General features: G+C 16.8%; 5 protein-coding genes across 5 annotated transcripts, besides 28 other annotated features; 4 read left to right on the forward strand and 1 right to left on the reverse strand. All coding sequences in view use genetic code 6, as the record gives it.

Annotated features, from left to right (window-relative positions):
* Positions 1-1,731: 1,731 nt before the first annotated feature.
* Positions 1,732-1,799: a microsatellite.
* A 516-nt stretch (positions 1,800-2,315) lies between these two features.
* Positions 2,316-2,368: a microsatellite.
* Positions 2,369-2,875: 507 nt separating this feature from the next.
* Positions 2,876-2,917: a microsatellite.
* A 1,421-nt stretch (positions 2,918-4,338) lies between these two features.
* Positions 4,339-5,239, forward strand: IMG5_160910 (hypothetical protein; the record flags this gene model as incomplete). Its single annotated transcript, XM_004030399.1, has 4 exons — positions 4,339-4,483; positions 4,542-4,679; positions 4,736-4,834; positions 4,904-5,239. The coding sequence occupies exons 1-4, from the start codon at positions 4,361-4,363 to the stop codon at positions 5,237-5,239; spliced, it is 696 nt and encodes a 231-aa protein (XP_004030447.1). The 5' UTR covers positions 4,339-4,360.
* Positions 5,240-5,958: 719 nt separating this feature from the next.
* Positions 5,959-6,021: a microsatellite.
* A 1,136-nt stretch (positions 6,022-7,157) lies between these two features.
* Positions 7,158-7,200: a microsatellite.
* A 411-nt stretch (positions 7,201-7,611) lies between these two features.
* Positions 7,612-9,152, reverse strand: IMG5_160920 (hypothetical protein; the record flags this gene model as incomplete). The annotated part of the gene is made up of 3 exons (XM_004030400.1): positions 7,612-8,492; positions 8,568-8,657; positions 8,707-9,152. Coding segments are annotated over 3 exons (1,416 nt in total), but the record flags the coding sequence as incomplete, so codon positions are not given.
* Positions 7,810-7,907: a microsatellite.
* Positions 7,812-7,905: a microsatellite.
* Positions 8,499-8,552: a microsatellite.
* Positions 8,510-8,553: a microsatellite.
* Positions 9,153-9,341: 189 nt separating the features above from the next.
* Positions 9,342-9,409: a microsatellite.
* Positions 9,410-9,484: 75 nt separating this feature from the next.
* Positions 9,485-9,523: a microsatellite.
* Positions 9,524-10,324: 801 nt separating this feature from the next.
* IMG5_160930 (hypothetical protein) lies at positions 10,325-12,933 on the forward strand (the record flags this gene model as incomplete). The annotated part of the gene is made up of 2 exons (XM_004030401.1): positions 10,325-11,182; positions 12,490-12,933. The coding sequence occupies 2 exons, from the start codon at positions 10,325-10,327 to the stop codon at positions 12,931-12,933; spliced, it is 1,302 nt and encodes a 433-aa protein (XP_004030449.1).
* Positions 12,309-12,358: a microsatellite.
* Positions 12,451-12,488: a microsatellite.
* A 299-nt stretch (positions 12,934-13,232) lies between the features above and the next one.
* Positions 13,233-13,274: a microsatellite.
* Positions 13,235-13,276: a microsatellite.
* A 202-nt stretch (positions 13,277-13,478) lies between these two features.
* Positions 13,479-13,519: a microsatellite.
* Positions 13,520-13,583: 64 nt separating this feature from the next.
* Positions 13,584-15,869, forward strand: IMG5_160940 (protein kinase domain protein; the record flags this gene model as incomplete). Its single annotated transcript, XM_004030402.1, has 6 exons — positions 13,584-13,701; positions 13,774-14,046; positions 14,090-14,179; positions 14,261-14,739; positions 14,864-15,432; positions 15,652-15,869. Exons 1-6 carry the CDS (start codon positions 13,615-13,617, stop codon positions 15,867-15,869), a joined length of 1,716 nt encoding a protein of 571 aa, XP_004030450.1. The 5' UTR covers positions 13,584-13,614.
* Positions 13,733-13,770: a microsatellite.
* Positions 13,738-13,771: a microsatellite.
* Positions 14,184-14,255: a microsatellite.
* Positions 14,187-14,256: a microsatellite.
* Positions 15,479-15,551: a microsatellite.
* Positions 15,542-15,613: a microsatellite.
* Positions 15,550-15,642: a microsatellite.
* Positions 15,550-15,661: a microsatellite.
* Positions 15,550-15,662: a microsatellite.
* A 1,745-nt stretch (positions 15,870-17,614) lies between the features above and the next one.
* Positions 17,615-17,648: a microsatellite.
* Positions 17,649-18,405: 757 nt separating this feature from the next.
* Positions 18,406-18,448: a microsatellite.
* A 1,502-nt stretch (positions 18,449-19,950) lies between these two features.
* Positions 19,951-19,994: a microsatellite.
* A 285-nt stretch (positions 19,995-20,279) lies between these two features.
* On the forward strand, positions 20,280-21,239 carry IMG5_160950 (hypothetical protein; the record flags this gene model as incomplete). The annotated part of the gene is made up of 2 exons (XM_004030403.1): positions 20,280-20,576; positions 20,967-21,239. The coding sequence occupies 2 exons, from the start codon at positions 20,280-20,282 to the stop codon at positions 21,237-21,239; spliced, it is 570 nt and encodes a 189-aa protein (XP_004030451.1).
* Between the last annotated feature and the right edge of the window lie 985 nt (positions 21,240-22,224).

The following is a 22,224-nucleotide window of genomic DNA, read 5'->3' on the forward strand; positions in this document are numbered from 1 at the left end:
AATATTTAAAAATTTTTAAAAAATAAATAAATATTAAAATATTGAGAAATTTAAAATAATAGTTTTTCAAATCTTTTTGTATATTTAAACTATTCATTTATTACTATTTTTATTTTAAATACATTCCAATCATATGTTAAATGGATTATATATTATGTAAAATATCATATACTATTTTTTCCATCCTTTTTTTATGATCTATATTAATATTTTTTTTATTTAATTTTGATGTAATACCTGTTTTTTTTAAAAAAAATATTTTAATATTATAAATTCAATTTTATTATAATATCTTAATTTTTTTTTTATAATACATATATATATAAAAACAAATAAAGTTTTAATAGTTTAAAAAAGCAAATAAATAATTAATTCAATAATAATTTTAATTATAAAGCAAATTTTAATTATCTTAATCATCTTCAATATTATCATAAAAATGCTTTTTATTTTAAAGAATCCTTGGTCTAGAAATAAACTTAACTTCCTTTTTTTAACCAAAGCATAGACAAGAAAATAAATAATAAAATATAAATAAGAAAACACAAAATAAAATAGTAACCACAAAAGGTCCTAATTACTAAAGAATAAGTCTAAAATGTAATATATAAGAATATTTTTAATCTTTAAGTTAATTTTTATTATCTAAACTTACTTCTATATTAACAAGTTTTTTAATTTCTTATATTTATACTTTATTTTCAGTTTTTTCGATTTTTTCTATATTTTCATTTAATAATTTCTTCTTTTCCATTTCAATTTATTCATTATGTTAATTTACAATATTTTATATACTTTCTTTCTTTTTAAAATTAAAATTTATTTCTTCATTTTCAAACATACATCTTTAATTAATAAATATTTATACTTTAGATAAGCTTCTTTATCCTTCAAATCTACATTTTTTATTCAAACCTTTATTAAAATAAATTAATGTGGGATATATTTCTATATTAAAAGAATTGCAAATTTCATCATTCTCAGGACAATCTATAGTACCCATTAATAGATTCTTATCTTTTTTCTCACTTAAATTTTCAAAAATAGGTGCAAATTTTTAACAATGTGGACACCAATTTGCGTAAAACATTATAAATGAATCTTATTTTAATATTTTATTTCCGATTCCAGTTAATTTAACGAAATTTTCACTATTTAACTCTTTTATGTTTTTTGCATTTTCAAATGTATGTGAATTTATTTATATTGTTTTTAATAAAAATACTAGACCTTATAATATAATAGTGATTTTTATCTACATTTTTTGTTTTTTTTCAAATTTAAATAAGTGTTTATTTTATAGATATTTTACTTTATTATTTATAAAATAATAATAAATTTAAAACATATTTTAGTTTTGTAATATAAATTAATTAATAGTTTGATAATAATTACTATTTAATGAAAAATAAAAAAAAACCTACTTTATGTAATATTTTTTTATCGTATTTTATATATAATTAGGAAAATTTGATAATATACGCAATAAATTGTATTTTTATTTCTATTAAATATAACAAATTTCTTTACTTTTTTAATTAATTTAATATAATTATTTTTTGTTTACTTTTTGTTTAATTTTAAATGTGTTAGTTTTTTATAATAAATATCAAATTTTAACTTTATTATTTTATTTTATTTAAACTAATTAAAAAAAGAAAAAACAATAAATAATAAAGAAAAAATAGATTATGGCCTTTTTCTTCTTTGATCAAATTTTTTTTAAATAAAAATATATAAAAAAAAACCATTCAAAAAAGTAATATAAACAAAAAAACTATTCTAAAAATTAATATAAATAGAATCATATTAGAAATTAATATATATATAAAATGATGTATCATCTAAATTAAATAAAAAAAACAGTAATTTTATAAATTTATAATTATTTTTAATATCCTTTTGCTTTATTTTATGTTTTTTTATTTAAAAAAAATACTTATTAAGAATTTTTATAAAATTTATTTTATATATGAGTTTTTAATTTATTACTCATTATATTATTATTTTTAATATTTTCATATAAATTTTTATTATATTTATTTTTCTTATTTCTAAGTATTAATATTAATTGAATATTTTTTTTAATAAAAGTATAAAATAATACATGATTTTGTTTTTAATTTAATTTAATTTTTTTAAAAAAAATCTTCTCTAATTAACTAAACAAATAAAATTCTTATAAATTAGCTAAATTATATCCTTAAAAAAAAAAAAAAAATTAATTAATTCATATATTTATTCATTTTTATTTTATTTACTTTCACTTCTACCCATTTATACTGATTATATTTTTAAAGAACCTTATTATCTTTATCTATAATGGTTAAATACATCTAAAAATCTATAATGATTAAATAAATCTAAAGATGTATTTTTATATTATTTTATCCCTAAAAGAGCTTCGATTTTATTATTGATCTTATAATTAATTATTTTAAATTAATTCGGAAAATTTCTTTCAATTTTTTTTTTTTTTTTTTTCTTTCTTTTTTATAAACTTATTTTATGGTTTTTAATTATATAAATTTTAACTTTTTTCTACTTAAAAATTAACATTTTTTTAAAATAAAATTATTAATTTTATTTACTTATATATATATATTTATATATATATATATGTAAATTTTAATATTTATACACAATATATATATTTCATTTTCTTTTCAATTCCTATCACTTTATTTAAATTATTCAAATTGGATTTTCAAGTTTTTTAAATCTTCAGTTTTATTAATTATTTCTTTATTTCTTTTACTAAGTTCAATTAAGTTTTTTTCGAAATATTTAAAAGTTATTCTTTATCTTGAATTATTTAATTAAATTCTTAACTTTATAAGGTAAAGCTTTATTTTAATTATTAAAGTTCTTAATTTAAAATATTAATTTATTATTATAAATTATTTATTTCATTATTTTTGTTTGATAATTCTTGATTTAACCTATTTTTTATTTTTCTTTTATATATAATCTTATTTTTTACTTTTTTATTTCTTCACTATAATAATTTTTTAATTCTTATTATTAAATTTCGAATTATTAAATATTTTATTATAAAGATTTATTTATCTATGTTTACTCTTGTGTATATTATTAAATTTTTTAAATCTTAAATTCATTATATTCAACAGTTTAATTATTCTCCTCAATAATATTTTATAGTTATTCGTTTTCTTAAATAAGGATTTTTATTTTATTTTCAAAATCTTTTAAAAGATTTAAACTTTAACATTTTTATTAGCAAATTTCATTTAATTTATTATTTTCTTAAATTAATAATTACATTTGATTTTCTATTTCTTATATATATTATTCCTTAACAATATAAAATAATATAATTTTTTTATTTTTTATTTTTTCTATACATTTTTTGCAATTTAATTATTTAATAATAAATTTTTTTATTTAGTTTCATTTAATTACTTTTCTTATTCTTAAATTATAATGTTTTTTTAAGCAATTACAATATTAGACTTTAAAAAATTTTCATTTAATGAATTTATTTTTAGTGTTAATAATTAAATATATTTTTCTTAGTTTTCCGAATAAATAATACTATCATTTTTATTTAATAAATTATTATTTTACTTTAAATAATTTTCTTTTGAACTGTATTCATTTGATTATTATCTAAATTTATCAGTTATTTCAAAATTTAAATTAGTAAAACTTTTATTTTTTAATTTTTCTGAGTTTTTAAGTTTTATATTACTTATTAATTTAAATTTTCTTAAATACTCATTTTTTATTAAGCTAAATTTTGTGAAAATGTAATACTTTAAATCTTTTAATCAATTTATCTTATTGTCCTTATTGAGTTATTATTTTAATTTTATAAATTTTTAGGACTAAAAGATGTTTTGCTTAAGAAATTGGGGATAGGAGATGGTTTTAACATTTTATTTTATAATTAAAAATAGTTGTTATAATTGAAATAAAAAACTAAAAGATTTTATATATGTAAAAATATAGTGTTAATATATTTTTAAATATAAATTATTATTAATTGTATATTTTTTTTTAAATAAAAAACAATTAATAATGAGATAGATACTTATCTTTAAAATTTATATAATTTTAAACTTATTAAATTCAATATATATTAGTTTATATTTTGTTTTATATTAGAAAAAATATATATATAAATAATAATAAATTTTAAAAATTAAATTATATTTAATCAAAAAAAAAAAAAAAAAAAAAAATAACTTTTTTTTTTATATTAAAAATGGAAGGATTTGATTCTGAATTAAAAACTTATTTTTATAATATAAAAAATGAAATCAAAAGTGAACACTAATAATATATATAAAAACATCCTGAACTCCGAGAATTATTAAATGATTTTTTAACAAACATAATGTTAGAAAAGCCCCAAAATGTATATGAATATTGTAGAGAATTTTTTTCATTTTACAATATAGATAAAGATAAAATAATTTTCGATCCATTAATAATTTCTGGTCCTTCTGGTGTTGGAAAAGTAATATAATATAAATTTTTATATCTTTAATTATTATTTTAAAAATAAAATATTATAGGGAACAATAATAAAATAATTATTAAAAGAATATCCTAATATATTTGATTTTTCAATAAGTTATACAACAAGAAAAGCTTAATAGAATGAAACTGATGGTATTGAATATTTTTTTGTATCAAAAGAAGAGTTTGAAAAAGTTCTATTTTTTTCTAAAAAAAAAAAGAAAGTTAAATTTAAAAATAAAAAAAATAGGAAATTAGAAATTAATCTTTTATCGAATATTGTATATTTTAAGGTGAATATTATGGTACTCATAAAGGAAAATTGTAATCAATAATATAATCCTAAAAAGTATATTTATTTTGATAAAAATAGAAAATATTTAATTATTATTTTTTATATAAAAAAAAACAAAAAAAGATTGCAATCTTAGAAATTGATATTGAAGGTGCGAAAAAAATTCATAAATAAAACCCTGAATGGAATTATATATACTTAATTCCTCCAGATTTATAATAATTAGAATATAGATTAAAGTAATTAATGCTATTTTAATATTTAAAATATATAATAAATAGGTAATAAAATTTAGAAGAAGAAATTTATAAATCAAGAATGTAATCTGCAAATTAAGAATTAGAAGACTACAGAAAACTTGGATTTTATAGCACAATTGTAAATGAAGATAAAGATTAATGTATTAAGGAAATAGTTAATTTTACAAAAACTCATTATAGCAAAATATAATTTGGATGATTTTATATTTTATAAATAAAAATATGTTATTATTAAATATACAAATTTAAAATTAATTCATTTATAATAAAAAAATATAAAATATTTATTTAATTATAATTATATTCAACAATAATATAAAAATTAACATCTTTAACAAAAAAAAATCAATAAAACAATAGCATTATTTAAAAAAAAAATTAAATAATAAAAAATATATATATATATATTTCAAAAAGGTCTTTGTCCATAAGGTCTTGGAGGTAAAACGCTATTTTTTGATTAAGGAGTTGGTAATTTGCTAGGTAAAGGAGGTTAATTATATTTATAATTTAACTAAGGTTTCGAATTTTCATTTACAAAATTTCTATTATTTTCATTAATTCCTCTTTCTTATGAGTTTCTAGATTATATTCTATCTCTTGAATATTACTTTAAAAAATAAATAAATAAAATAAATATATATATATATATATATATAAATAATACTCTATTAAGTTATTTTTATTAATCTTAATTTTACTAATTATAATGATAATTATTATGATTTTACTTCTAATAATCATTAATAGGTGGTAAATAATTTTTTCCTTAATAAATTCCATCATTACTCTAATATCTTTTCATTCCAGCAGCAGGTTAAGCTGATAATTATCTTTATTTAGTGACTACAATATTTGGAGAATTATAATTATAATTATTACTATTTTATTATTATACATTATTTTATTTCTAACTCCCTTATTATTATTAATAATTTTAAACTTATTTTGATTATTATTATTAAACTACTTATTATTATTTCTAAGCACTTCCTGAAACTACAGCCGAATGAGGTCTACTTCCTTATGTATATTAAGTTTTTTTTTCTGATTTATATTCTTCTTATTTAATTTATTCATTACATTCATAAGCTGCCTTTGGTAATTTCATATTTATTCCTTTTAAATTTCCTCCAAAAGGTAATTTTATAGTTTAAAGAAGTTCTTATTTTTCAGCTTGAAATTTTTCCTTTTACATTTTTGAGAAAAGTTCTTAATCCACATATTTTTAAATAAATGGATTTTTTATTAAATTTTCTACATTTTCTCTTGATCTTGGGTTAACCTTTACACAACAATCAATAAACCTTTACAAATCAAGGCTGAATTTTTACAAATTAATAGGTTAATAAATCCCTCTTAGTACTTTTTTATACAAATCTTCCATAGAAATACCCTTAAAAGGTGGCTCAAGTGTCGTAATTTCATACAATACACATCCAAAAGACCAAACATCACATTTATAATCATATTTTTAATTTTGCCAAATTTCTGGAGCCGTATAATAAGGAGTTCCAGTTTAAGTAATAGCAAAATCCTATTTAGAAACTTTCGAAACATTCAAATCTCCTAACTTCAATGACCCATCATCCGCAATGAAAATATTGGCCCCTTTTAAATCTCTATGAATAATCTTTTTATCATGTAAAGCTTTTATCCCTATCAACATATCAGCTGCATATTTCCATATTGTTTCTTCATCAAAAAACTATTTTTTTTTCTTCTTATCATTAATTAAACCTAATAAATCTCCTTTTGATGCAAACTCCATTATTATGCATAAAAAAGAAGACTAATCATCATAAAATGCGTCTTTATATTTTATTACATTTTAATTTTTTAAAGATGCCAATATTCGAATTTCATTTAAAGCATTTTCTTTTTCTTTTGTTGATAGTTATAACATCTTTACTTTCTTCATAGCGTATATCTTTTAGTCGCTTTTTCTTTAAACTTAATATACAGATCCAAATGAACCTTCACCTAAACGTTTTAATATTACGAAATCATCTAACTTTGACATTTTCTGATTTGTTTTTTGTGTTTTTATTTATTTATTTATATATATATATATATATATTTATTTAATCACAAAAATCAAATACGATAAATAATAGAAAATATATATATATGATAATATATATTAAAATATATATATAATTTATAATTTTATTATTAAAAAATAGAAATTTAAATTTTTTTTTAAATTAAATTAATTATTTGAAGCTTTTTCATTTTTTTTGCTATTTGAAATTAATCATATTATTTTCTTTTCATTATTTAAAATTTAATTTTATCTAAATTAAAATTAATTTTTTTATAATCGTGAAATGATATTACATATATATAAATATCAATAAATATATCTATTTAAAATATAAAAAATTCAATATATATTTTCAAATAATTCAAGCAAAAATATATATTATAATAATAAAAAATAAGTCTATCTAATAAATATAATAATTAATTTTTTTTTAAAATAAAATTAAATAAAAAAGTATTATATAATTTATATATTATTTGTCTAAAAAAAATTAAAAAAAAACTAATATATAAATAATAAAGATTTCATTAATTTTTAATTTAAATATTTTCCAAACAATCAATAGCTTCCTTAATTAATTATTTACCTTTCTCCAGATTATATTAATTAACTTAACTAATGGCATTTTCGCATAGTTTTATAGCCTTAGATTTAATAACACCAGTTCCTTTAATTCCGACCTTAACTATTTCATTAGCTTCATTTTATACTTTTAAGTTTTGTAATTATTTTTAAAGCTATTATTGTTTTTAAATTTCTTATTGTTTTTAAAGTTCTAATTAATTTTATACCTCTTATTATTTTTGAAGTTCTAATTATTATTATTACATTAACTGTCTTTTTTTTTGTTCTTCTTATAATTAAATTATGTCTTTTTATTAACCCATAGAAATATCAAATCCAGGTGTTCCAAAATTATCATTTTCAAAATTTTTCATTTTTTAGGATTAAAAATTGATATCTCCTCCACTAGTAATGTTATCGCTTTAAACACTGAAATCATTATTTAAAGGAATTAAAGGAGGTTATATTTATTTATTATGAAAAATGCTTACAATTTAATTATTTTATTATTATGAAACTTTTGAATCTTATACAAATTAAGGTTATTAAGTTTATCCAACTTATGTTTGTTTCGGAGTTTATAAATATATACCTTTTTCTTGATTATATTTTAGAATTCTATTTATAGATTCATTATCATGTTTTGTTATTTAGCTCATAGCTAGTTTACTTTAAATAGAGTCTTAGTGTACTTATATATTTTAGTTGGATCCAATAACTTAATCATTAAAATTTTGATTATTTATATTTTATTAGCAATTATTATTTTGACTTTAAACTTAAGGATTTTAAAAATTACTAAAATTTACTTATTATAGCTGTTATTAAGTTGAAAAAGAAACTATTTTATAAAAATAAATATAAATATATATATATATATATATATATAATATAATATATATTTATTTATTTTTACTTGAATCTTTAATTTAAGGTTTTTACTAAATTAAATGTGGATTCTAAATGAAATTTTAAATTTGATTTTATTTTTATTAGCAATCATTAACTTTTTTTTATATATAAAATAATTTTAATAATAACATATTTTTTTTTACTTAATTATATTATATCATTTCCTAAAGGACCAAATGTTTGTAACATTTCAAAACATTTTTATGCCATAAAAAAATTTTAAATTGTATCATTTATATATTCTTAGTTTTAGAATTATTGTTAAGCTTTATTGTAAATATTGGTTGTTATGTATTATATTACTTATTGCTTATTTTTTTCAATTGAAAATAATTATTGCCCTAAACTTTATTTTGTAATTTCTAATTCCTAAAGCCACTTTTTTAATATATCACAAAATTATTTTTATTAAGAATCATTTTAAGCCTTTTTCTATTTATATAGTTCATTTAATTTCTCACAAGCAAATCTTCTTAAAAAAAATGATAAAATTTAGTTTTCTCCTTAAAGTTTTTAAGATAAGACATTAAAATTAGATATGTTTTGTATTTCTATATTATTTTACATTTTTATTTATTTGATTTTTTTTTACTATTTATTATAAAAAATATTTATTTTATATTTATCATCAGATTTTTTTTTTTTATAAATAAAATAATACTCTATTTTTTTTTTTCTATAAAAAGAATTAATTGTTATAAAATTACATATAATTTAATATATATATATATATTATAGTTTTATTTATATTACATATAATTATCTGATTAATAAAATTAATAATATAAATTTTTATTTATTATTATTAAAAAATTATAATTTATATTTATTAAATGAAAATAATTAAATAATATATTTTTTTACCTGAAATTAAAAATAAAAATATAAAAAGAATATTTAATAATAAATATTTATTATTATTAATATAAAATATTAAAATAATAATATAAAATTTAAAATGCTTAATAAAATAAATTATTTTTGTTAAAACATATAAAAGATAATTAGTTATATATAAAATATTTTAATTATTTAAATAAATATTATACAATTTTTTATATAAAAAATAAATAAATCTAGTTTTTTTTATTTTATTTTTATAATAATATAATATATTTTTATTTTTAATTCTTTGTATTCAATAATTTTAAATCTTTTAAATTTCTAATTCTTTTTCGAATCTCCTTCAAAATAATAATCTTAAAATATTTTTTTCTGAAAATAAGCCTTTTTGAGAAGTAGTGATGAAACATATTAGCTTTTAAAATCATATAATTTTTTTTTTTTTAAATAATTATTTAAAAAACTTCTTATTTCTTATAAAAGTTTTCAAAACATTTTTATTTATGAATTCAAATTTAAAAGAAATTGTTTTTAATATTTTATAATTATAAGTTGATTAGACTTTTTTAAATGTAATAAAATATATTTTTATAGAAATATAATATTAAAAATAAATAAATATTAATAAAATATATTTATATTAATTGATTTCTAAATATATTTAATTTAATAACTAAATATTGAATCGATCAATATTTATTATAGCGATTAAATATAATTTTAAACAAAATGAATGAAAAATTATTTACATTTTACATAAAAATATATATACATTAAAAAAAATTTTTTTTTTAAAAAAAATTAAATTAAAATTGAAACAAACGAAATCATAAAAAAATATAATAAAGTAATAAAATAAAATATTACATAAAAATATAAATAAATATTTATTTTTTTTAAAAAAAAAATTAATTATAAATGATAAATGATCACGATGAAGATAGCCAAAATCAAGTTAATTCTAATTTAAATCAGGAAATTATTTCTCCATTTTCTCCTAAACGATAATAAAGTTGGGGAGGATCTTATTCTAAAATAATAGCCGTAACATTAATAATACTAACATTAATTTAATCTTTGATCCAATCTGGATCTTTTCCTTATTTAGCGAAATTACCATTAGACCACTCTTATGTTATTTTGAATTGGAAAACTGAGCCAATAACCGAAATATACACTAGTAAATAAGGTTGTAACGAATATTTAATAAACTACAAATTTCCAGGAACATAAGAAGGCTGTGACTGTTCTGATTCTTAAAATCCCCTATATTAAAATAAATTAATTAAAGCAAAATGCACAGGATAATAAATATAAGACAATTGTAAAAAAATATACCCTATATAATCCAAAGTATTTCATTATTGGAATATTGGAGAGGAAAAATTTGAAATGTGTGTTTAAAGGGCAACTGGATTTAATTATATAAAATCTGATTGCAGTTAGAAAGAAGTAAAATAATGCGGAGGAACACTAATGCCGTTTTGTATTCCTACAAATTATAAATGCCCTTTAAATTCTGTCCAATATGGCCCCAATTCTCCCAATGACCAAGGATATTAAGTTATTTAAAAATTTATAAATGGCGATATTTTGTTCGCGAGCTAATATGCTGATTCTAATCTTCCTCTAGTTTTAGGAATTATAAGTGAAGGAGACGGAGTATGCAAATATTATAAAGAAAAGGATAATTTAACTGAAAAAAGAGATGAATATTTTCTCTTGAATAAATTCAAAAGCGGATGTATAGAAGAAAAAGACTAAACATTCATCAAAGTAAAATAAATAGATGAATAAACTTTATTTTAGGCTAATTCTTATGACGTGGAAATGCTTAAACTTTCACAATTCGAATTTAATTCGAATAATCTTTACGGATTTTACACAAAAAGCTATATTCCTTGGAAATAATCAGGCGATTGTAGGAATAAATATATGTAAATTTTTATAAACCTTGAAGATTAGATTTTACTCATTAATAATTTATGGATTACAAGTATTGCCTTGAATTGGTTTTTACTTATTTTAATAGGATTAATAGCCTCTTTTTACAGAATAATATATTATAAAAGAATAAAAAATTACTATGTAATTATTACTTGGATTTTTATACTTGGTTAATTCATTATAAATTTATATACTTTTTCAATAGTTATTATTCTGAATTAAAATCTTGAAAAAATGTCGGTTTTAGAATGTTCAGATTATAACACAAATTAATATTTGATTGAATTTTTCAAAGATTTCAAAAATTAAAATCTTCCCTTTTAAATAGTCTTATTTATCCTTTAATTTTTTTAAATTCTAATTCCAATCTTTTTTTTCAAAACTATATTTGAATGGACTATTTAATGTGATAAAATATTTAAAATCTTTAATATTTTCAGACAAAAAAAGAAAATTGAAGACAAAACTTGTGAAAGAGACTAAGATAGTGAATAAGCGAAAAATATTCCTGGAAAAAAAATAATAGTGGACGACCCGACTTAAATAAAAAACAACATTTTATAATAATAAAGGAACAAAAAAATAAGTTTAAATGAAGAAGTAAATACTCCTTTAACTCCTTTATAATAATTAACAAACAATGTCATTCTTATTCATAATAATAACGATTAGGGAGAAAAAATATTTAAAAACGTAAAAAAAAACAAGTAAAATTTGATAATGGACTATAAATGACAAACTTCGAAGAAAGTCCTTAAAAACAAAAAAACCTCTCATAACAATAATAAATTGTACTCGATAATACCGAATATTAATTAAAGTAATAATAATTAAAATAAAGACATGAAAAAAACAAAAAGAAAATAGCTTCAGCATAAGAAATGGTCGAAAAAATTAATTCTCCATAACTAATGAAGGCAATAAAAGAAGAAAATGAGATTTTAGAATAAACGTCTAAAAATAAAATTAATACATTAGAAAATTAAAATAAATAAATTGTAAAAAATAATCAAAATGAAGCACAAATTACATTTAATGATCTTAATTAAAACTAATTAGAATAAAATAATTTAGAATAGCCTACATTAAACAATTTAAATAATTAAGAATAAAATAATAATCAATAATAATAATAGAATGGAAAATTTAATCCAAATATATGCAAATCTAATACTAATTTTGATTCAAAATTAAGTGCTAATAATCCTGTTAAAAGCAACGTTTTTATAAAAGGTGCCGAACTCATGTTTAAAAATTCTAATCCTCTTACTGATTTATAATACTATTTGTAAAAAGGAAATAATTTAGAAAAAAAAGTTGGAGAAATTAAAGATAAATATAATGCTAAATCTATGAACTAACTAGATAGTAATTTAAATAACAATCCTTAGTTTGAAATATAAGATGATGAAGATTATGGAGATGCTAATAATTTTAATATTGAGAAAAAAACTAATACTAGAATCGGAGGTGGTTTCAGAATTCCAAAACCATAAGAAAATAAAGAATAATAACAGAAAAATAATAAAATGATCTAAAATCTAGTAGGAAATGATTCAACTAATAATAATAATATTTGAACAAAAAAAAATATAAAAAATAAATAATTTAATATTTATATATATAAAATAATGCTATTTTTACATTTTATCATTTTTATTAAATTAATTTAAGTTAAATTGTAAAGAATTTAAATAATTTTTATTTTAAAAATTAAAATAATTATAATATAAAATGATAAAAAATTTTTATTATGTATTAATATAAATCTATATTAAAAATTTTAATAAAAAATAAAATATAAATTTTATCTATATTAATTATATTTATATATTGTATGATTATATTTTATTGATTTTATTAATATAAATATATAGTATATATTTATTTATTTATATTATTTATATATTTTATTTTTTATTTTTGTCTTTATTGAATTTTAAACTGAATTGTTAATATTTTTTTCAATTATATTTATATACCCAAATATATTAATTAATACATTTATTTTAAAATTATGATAATTAAATTAAATGTATTTAAATATTTTTATTTTCATTTATTATTATAAAAATATATTTTATATACTATTCTTTATTTATAATTTTTTTGCTTGTATAAATAATATAAATATATATCTATAAATATATATTTATAATTATATATGATATATAAATTTCATTAAAAAAAAAATCATATATTATAACAAATAAATGTCAAATAAGAAAACTTAATTATAATTTGATTATTCAAATTGTTAGATGCACATATAATTAACTAAAAGAAAATTTCTATAAAATAAATTAATGCACATTTTTGTTGATAAAAATAATCTTATCATAACAAATGTATAATTAGAAAAACAAAAATTTATAAATCAAAATAAAATAAATAAAACAAAAATATAAAAAACAAAAAAGGAAGCATATCAAAAAACTCCATCAAAAATATTATAAATAAAACTTTAAGACTGTGTTTAATGGTAATTAAATAAGTAAGCATAAACACTTGAGTACAACGGTTTTAAAGTATTAGAAAGATAACCCGACGGCTCCACAAAAATCACCGAGTTTCGAGGATAACATATAATAATATAATAATTAAAAGATTACTTATGCAAATATGTATTTTAACATCATTTTTAAGACGAATATGAAATATTAGCCTAAATAGGTAAAGGGAACTATGCACGTGTAAAAATAAAATAAAAACAAACAAATAAGCAAGCAAAAAAAGGTATTTTCAGCTCGTCATAGAATAACAAATTTTAAAATAGCTGTAAAATGTTTTTCCAAATCAAAATTAAAGCAATCTGCAAACGGATTAGTATAATAAAAAAAATAAAAAAAAATAAAAATAAATAAAAATAAAATAAAAAAAATAAACAAAAAAATAAAAAAAAACAAGTAATCACTTTATAATGAGGTTAAAATTCTTTAAAGCCTAGGAACTCATGAAAATATTATCTAATTTATAGGTTGCTATGAGGGCAAAAAAACATATTATATAGCTTTGTAAATATTGGAAGGTATTACTTTGTATAATTTAATAAAGAAAAACCGAGAATATCATAAATTTTAACACGAGAAAATCTAATAATATATGATCTAACTGTTAAATGGAATTAAACATATATAAGAAAGAAAAATAATGCATAGAGATATAAAACCGGAAAATATAATTTTTAAAAATAGCAATATATAAGACAATTTAGTTATTGCAGATTTTGGACTAGCTGATTTCGAAGATTCTAAAGCATTTATTTTTAATAAATGTGGAACTCCTGGTTATGTAGCACCTGAAGTAGCAAATTATTAAGAAAAAGTAGACACAAAATATACTTCTATTTGTGATATGTTTAGTATTGGAGTTATTTTTCATATTTTGTAAAAGAAAAATTTAAAAATATTAAAATATAAATATAAATAGAAAAAATACAGATAAATATATATCTATTAAAATAAAAATAAAAATATATATATAAATATATTTTTTTTTTTTAATATAAAGTTTGCTTTAATAATCAGTTTTTGTAGGTACAAAATTCAATGAAGTTCTTAACTTAAATAAAGAATGCAAAATAGACTTTACATAAAAAATGTACACTGAATTACCAGAAAATGCACTCGATTTATTAAAAAAAATGCTCGAAAAAGATCCTAAACGAAGAATAACTGCATAAGAAGCTCTTAATCATTAATATTTTTAATAATAAAAGTAAAAACCGACTAAGTCATATGATTTTTAAAATACAAGTGAAAGCTTTATAAAAAAAAGTCCAATGAAATAAAAACAAATGAAATTAATGGATTCATTAAAAAATATTTGCAATTTAAAAAAGCATAGCGATAACATAGATGAAGAAAACAAAACACCTAAAGATAAAACCTTGATAAATTCTTAACTTATAATAAGTAACGACTAATTAACCTCTTTTGTACATAATATAAATGGATAATGTTCGTTTAAAAATTCCTTAAGTGATATATCACTTCCATTTTAAAATTTAGACACGAAAAGTATATCAGAAAGTAATCTGCCTAATTAATTAGATAATCCAGAATAAGGAAATTAATAAGGTTTATTTTATAAATAAATAAAATTTAATATTAAAAAATTAATTTTTAAATATAAAAAAAATATAAATATAAATATAAAAATAAATATAAATATAAATATAAATATAAATATAAATATATATTTATATATATTTATTTCTATATTTATATATATTTATATTTTTATTTATATTTATAATTTTTTTTACATATTAATTTATATTTATATTTTTATTTTAGTTTATAATTTAATTCTCAATCCTGTTAAAGAAGAAGAAGAATAAAGTCTTGATTCTCCTTCTATCAATAAAAAAAGCAAAATTAAAACTTCACCTAGTATCTTCAAAATTTAAAAATAATAGTAAAATAGTAATTTTGTTTATGGTTTAGAAAAAATTCCTTACAAAGATGTTGAAGATAATATTGAGTAAGATTATATTTAAGATGATGTCTAATGATATTTTTAATTTTTTTTTCTAATTTTTTTATTATATATATGTATAATTATACTTTTATAATATTAACTTTTTTTTTTTTTTATATAAAAAACATTTTTATTTTTTCAATATATTATTGTATTTTAAATAAAAAAATATAATTTTTTTTTTTTTATTAAATTTATATATATATATATTTATATATTTAAAATATAATTATAAATTAATTTTTTTTTTTCAATATTAAACTACATCATATGATATTTATTTAGAATGCAAAAAATTTAAAATAAGTAAAAGTTTAATTTATTAACTAGAAGAATTTCTTTTAAATATTTTTATTTCAGGAAAGATTTATGATATATGTGCTAGAGTGACACAAAAGTTATCAAAATTGCACCCTGAAAAATATTTTTATTCCAATAAAAAATCCGCATAAGAGTTAATAATTTTATGGTTACTTTCATTTGCGCCTTCAACCCACATTAAATAATATAATCTATCATAATTTCTTTTAAAGACCATCTTTTTTTTTTTAACAAACAAACAAAAAAACTTTACTTTCAATAACTAATAAAATAAAATAATAAAAATACTTTTTTATAATAAGATATTGCTTTTTCATATCCTAAAATATTAAAAGTTTATTTCCCATTCTCAAATTCAAACTAAGGCAATAATTAAATAGCAGTCCAACTATCATTAGTCAATATTCTTACTTCTGGAACTGGAGTCACAACTTATGAATTAATTTTAGTCAAATGTATTTTTCCTTTGTAAATCTTAAACAAGAGAAATATATAAATTAATTAAAAAAAAGTTTATAGTTTATATTTCTTACTCTAAAACAATTATCTCCATTACTTTTATTAAGTAGTAAATTTTATTTTAGAGAACAAAACAAATTCATATTTTCATAGTATGCTTTATATAAACATGTATCATTATCATCATAAACAACAAAATTTTTAAAAGAAGATTTATATGAGGAAATCAAACTTTCTAGTGTATCTTACTTTTTATTATTAGAATTAATTCCTAGTATTTTTTTTTCGAGTTCTTTTTCAAAAGCTTTATTTTAAATGATATCTTCAAATTAAGCGTCATATTTTTTCTTTGTTTTGTTTTTTTCAGATTAAGTATCATTATCTTTTACAATTATAAACTTTTATTTTTTAAATATCTCTTAAGCATTTATTTATTCTCTATTTATTTTTCGCTCTTCTATTATTATTACATCTCTTGAATTATTTCTTTATTAAAATTTTAGTGTTTTTTCAGTTTATTTTTTCTTTGGATTATCAGAAATTATTTATAAAGGATCCGCTATTTAATTTTTATCTATAAATGAATAATACTTTATCTTTTTTTAAGGTCTTTATTTTTTTTCAATATCTGAAAACTCATCATCATTATTGTTAATTGTATTTTTGTTATTATTTTGATCATTATGTTATTTTATTTTATTGCTTTATTGTACTATTTATGTTTTATTTCTATATTTTTTTTTTCCTACTTAATTTTATGTTTTATTTATAATTACAATTATATTTTTGGTTTCTGAAATTTTAAAGATTTTTAAGGGCATTAAGATGTTACATGTGCTTGACTTGAACAATAAAAGCAACTTTTTATAAAAATAGATAATAAATAATATTATTTATAGTTTTTTATATTATATACTTTGAATAATTCATATTGTTGTCTTTTATATATATATATTTTATTTTATTTTTTTTAAAAAAAAAAAAAAAAAAAATTAATATTAATAAAATTACTAATAATATTACTAATAATATTCTAGCTATTTATGCTAAAAAAAAGAATAATAAAGATTAAAAAATATTTATTTTTTAATAAATATAATTTAAATAAAAGTTTATATTTATATAATTTCTAATATAATAGAAACTAATTTTACGTAAAATCAAACAAAAATCAGTCCTAATTTATTAAAAACGGTTTTTCATTTGAAAAAAAAAACAAGAAGTTTCTCTGTATCAATTTTTTGAGTTTGAGTTTATTTTTTTTTAGAAAAAAATAAATAACTTCATTTTCATAAGGTATTTATCAAAATGCTAAAATATAATAGATAAATTAAAATAAATAGAAGATTAATTCATTTTTTTATTAGAATAGAAATATTACTTGTTAGTTTTCAAACTCATTTGCAAATATTTATTAAAAACTTTGTTTTAATAAATTTCTGCTTTTTATTTCATTATCCACTAATTTTTATTTTATAAATATCATAAGCTTATGTTGAATTACTAATTTACTCGTCTAAATATCCTCCCTAAAAACAAATATTAAAACTTCATTTTATATATAAAAAAGTGTAAATAATTTCTTCTTTAAAATCAACTTAACTTATTGTTTTTTTGAGTCAAACAAGTCTAAAAAACAGAGAGTTTAATTATTAACTAATCTTCCCAATATATATGAAATTCACCATAATTATAAGTACTTTCTTCACCAAAAGAAAGACTCCTGTTTTTTAAAAGTTTGACTTTTAAAATAAAAGCTTTTCTTTTTGTATTTACTGTAAAATTTTACGATATATATATATATATATATATATATATGATTATATACTATATTTAACAAATTTTATTAATATAAAGAAAAAAATATATAAAAATATTTACTCAAATAAATAATAATAAAATATTTTAAGTTAATATATAAATATTTTAATATACCTTATTGACATAAAATGAATAATATTTAATTAATTTTAAAACTTCTAAAAAATTTATATATTTTTCTATTATTTTTATTCATATTTATCATGTCCAATGTTTTCATTACTTTTTTTAAAAAAATTTTCCGAAAAATGTTCATTTTTTTAATATAAATTAAGCTTCCTTCCTCTTTTAGTATTTTATCAATTTTTATTCAACTTATTATTCAATTTTTTATTCTATTATTTTTAATAACATATCATTTATTAATTTTTTCAAAATCAAATAATATAAATTATTTTGGGGCTTTAATTTTCACATAACCTGTTCGATTTATATTAAAATTTATACAAAATTTATTAATAATATCTTTTATAAATTCACTATCTAAAATATTTTCATTCTAATAACTTAAAATACTGATTCTATGTATCAATTCAAGTATTTATCTTATATATTTTTAATCCACTTCCTCCCATTTAGAAGGTATAATAGTATTAAAAACATATAAGACTAAAAATGAAGCTTTTAAAAATAGTACTTTCCAGAAAATATTTACCCTTTCTCATTTATTAATATTCAAAAATATAATAATTAAATGAATTAGAGATTTTATTTTATTTATCTATTAAAAAAATCAATAAAAAAGGAAAAGGAATAAATTTTAATTTCTAATAAATTTCGGCTTTCTCATTTGCAAGAAAGTTTTCTATTTCAAAATGCAATTGCACTATTGATTATATTTAAAGATTTTTATATATAATAATTTTCATTTTAATCTTATAAATAATATTTTAAGCTTTTTATAAATTATTGAAGTGTTTAATTTATTATGTAATTAACCGCTTGTTTAACGATATAAAGATTTTAAAATCAGTAATATTAAAAGATATAAGATTATTTGGTTCACTTATCAAAAAATTGATTTTTTTTTTTAAAAGGCCGCCATTTAAAAAGTTATTTATGCAAATAGTTCGAAAAAAATACAATATTAAGACCAATTTAGGTAATTTCAAATCGTGTTGAGGTTTAACGGATAGCTAAGCCAATGATAAATAACTATATCTATAAAAATATATTAAAAAAAATTATTTGTACGTTAAAAAAATAAATTAGAAATAAAAAAAGATAATTAGGACAAATTTTCAAAATTTTTTACTTAAATATATATTATATTTTTGTTTATATATTATAAAAATCATAATTAAACTAACTAATAAAATATATTTTATGTGTTTTTATTCTGTTAATAAAATATAATTTTAACTAATTAAAAGTCTTATATAATTTTTTAAAAATATTATTAAAATAAATTAATTACTAAATTATATATATGTTTAGATATAATTTGCAAATAATTAATATAAAAAAATACGATTTTAAAAAATATTTATTATAAATTTATTATTTATAAATTAATATATATATATATATATATATATATATATATATTATATTTATACGAATAACTAAATTAAAATAAATAATGTAAAGCGATAGCAGATATAATATAAATAATATTAAATTTAATATTATATTAAATATTTATTATTTAAAAAGATATTTAAATTTAAAAAAGATATAAAAACATTTTTAATTCAAGAATAAAAGAATTATTAAAAATATTTTAAATATTAAAATAAAAATGTACATAAATAAATTCGAATTTCTTTTAGCCTTACTTGGCGGTTTGCTTATAGCTTTATCAACGACTCTAAATTTATATTTGAAAGGTCGAATAACAGGTATGAGTGGTTTAATAAGCGGTATAATAAATTATAATTAATCTCATTGGAAAATATCCATTATTTCAGGTATTTTAGTAACCACTTGTATATTTTGGTTAATATTTAAATTCGAAAAAATAAAAAACACAGAAACCTACATATTCCCAACTCCAGAATAATAATTAAAAGATTTAAATATATTTGGATTCGCATTAAGTGGTTTTTTGGTAGGTATAGGTACTAAATTAGGTAACGGATGCACAAGTGGACATGGAGTTTGTGGCTTACCTCGTTTATCAATAAGGTCTTATGTTGCGGTATGTATATTTATGATTTTTGCAGTTTTAACATGTACTTTAAGATATTATTTTCCTTTTTGGAATATTACAGAAGGCATAAATGTAATAAAAAAAATAAATTATGATATTTTGATGCCTATAATTTTAGTAATTGTATTAGTTTTTTATATAGTATATTGTTTTTATTATTATAAAAATTTCGAAAAGCCTTAAATTTCTGAATTATTAATAAGTTTTTTAATTGGTTCATTATTTGCTTCTGGTCTTATATTTTCCGGAATGATTAAAAGGGAAAAAATATGTAATTTTTTAACAATTTAAATGGATATATGGGATCCATCTTTAATGATTGTGATGGCCTCGGCTTGTCTACCTAATTTTATTTCATTTCATTATATTTTAAAATAGCCTAAACCTTTATTTTAAGAATAATTTTCAGTACCTCCTAAAGGAAAGGTAGATTTAAAACTTATTATGGGAGCTATTTTATTTGGAATAGGATGGGGTTTCGGTGGTTTATGTCCTGGACCATCTTATGTATCATTTGCAGTATTTTCACCACATATTTCAGTAGTTTTTGTTGGAAGTCTTATAATTGGAAATTATTTAGTTGATAAAATCAATGAAATTAAATAGGAAAAAGTATAAACTGATGAAATTGAACTTATTAAGAAGAAATGAAAGAAAACAAATTTTTGTATTAAATTTAGAAAAAAATAAAAATAAAAAATTAATAATATTTTATATTAAGTGTTAAAATATTTATTTATATAAATATAATAATTATTAATAAATATATAATAATCACTATTACATTTATTATGATATTTTTTATTTTTTATTCTATATTTATTTTTATTAATTATTATTAGGGTTTATATTTTTTTATTTTAAAAATTTTCCATTTTTATCACGTGGCTTTTATTTAACTGCTAGTTATTATTTTTCATATTTTACAGTTGGAATATTGCTTCTATTTTATTTTTTTCGAAGATATTTTTATATTTTTAATCTCCTTTCTGCAAGATTTAAAGGTCCGATTTTCTTTGTATTTTATTATATATACATATTCATAATTTCACTTTAATTATTTTAATCTTAATAGTTTTTCCTATCGATTTTATGGACAAAATTTAGGAGTTTTTTACGCTTTTCTTAAGGTGCAGATTTATAAAATTCAATCATTTATTTTATATTATTAATGTCAACATAACTTAAATTCTATGTATTATTTAAAAATGATAAGTTATTTAATTATTATAACATTTAAGGATTATCTTATTCTTTCTAATTGTTAATATCATTATTAATAAGTTATTTTTATGGTGAATTTTCATGTAATTTTTTCTCAATATTTTCAATTTCATTTAAATAAGTTTAATCTTATATCGATTTATGTATATTATTTATAAAAATATTCTTCTAACTTTCTAATAGCTAATTTTATCTATATTAATAAATATTATTATTATTATTAATATCAATTGAATAAGCAACTTTATTATCCAATTCAAGACCATTTTATTATTCATCATTACCTCTGCCGTAAGCTTAATAATAAATTTCTTATTGTAATTATTAATCTCTAGAATGAATATTAAATGGCTAATCGCTATTTACTTCTTGTGGTTGAAGTAAAATTACATTTTGATTTTAAATAGGAAGA

This window comes from Ichthyophthirius multifiliis, assembly GCF_000220395.1.
Source record: "Ichthyophthirius multifiliis unplaced genomic scaffold scaff_1120509251212, whole genome shotgun sequence".
Lineage (NCBI taxonomy): Eukaryota > Ciliophora > Oligohymenophorea > Hymenostomatida > Ichthyophthirius > Ichthyophthirius multifiliis.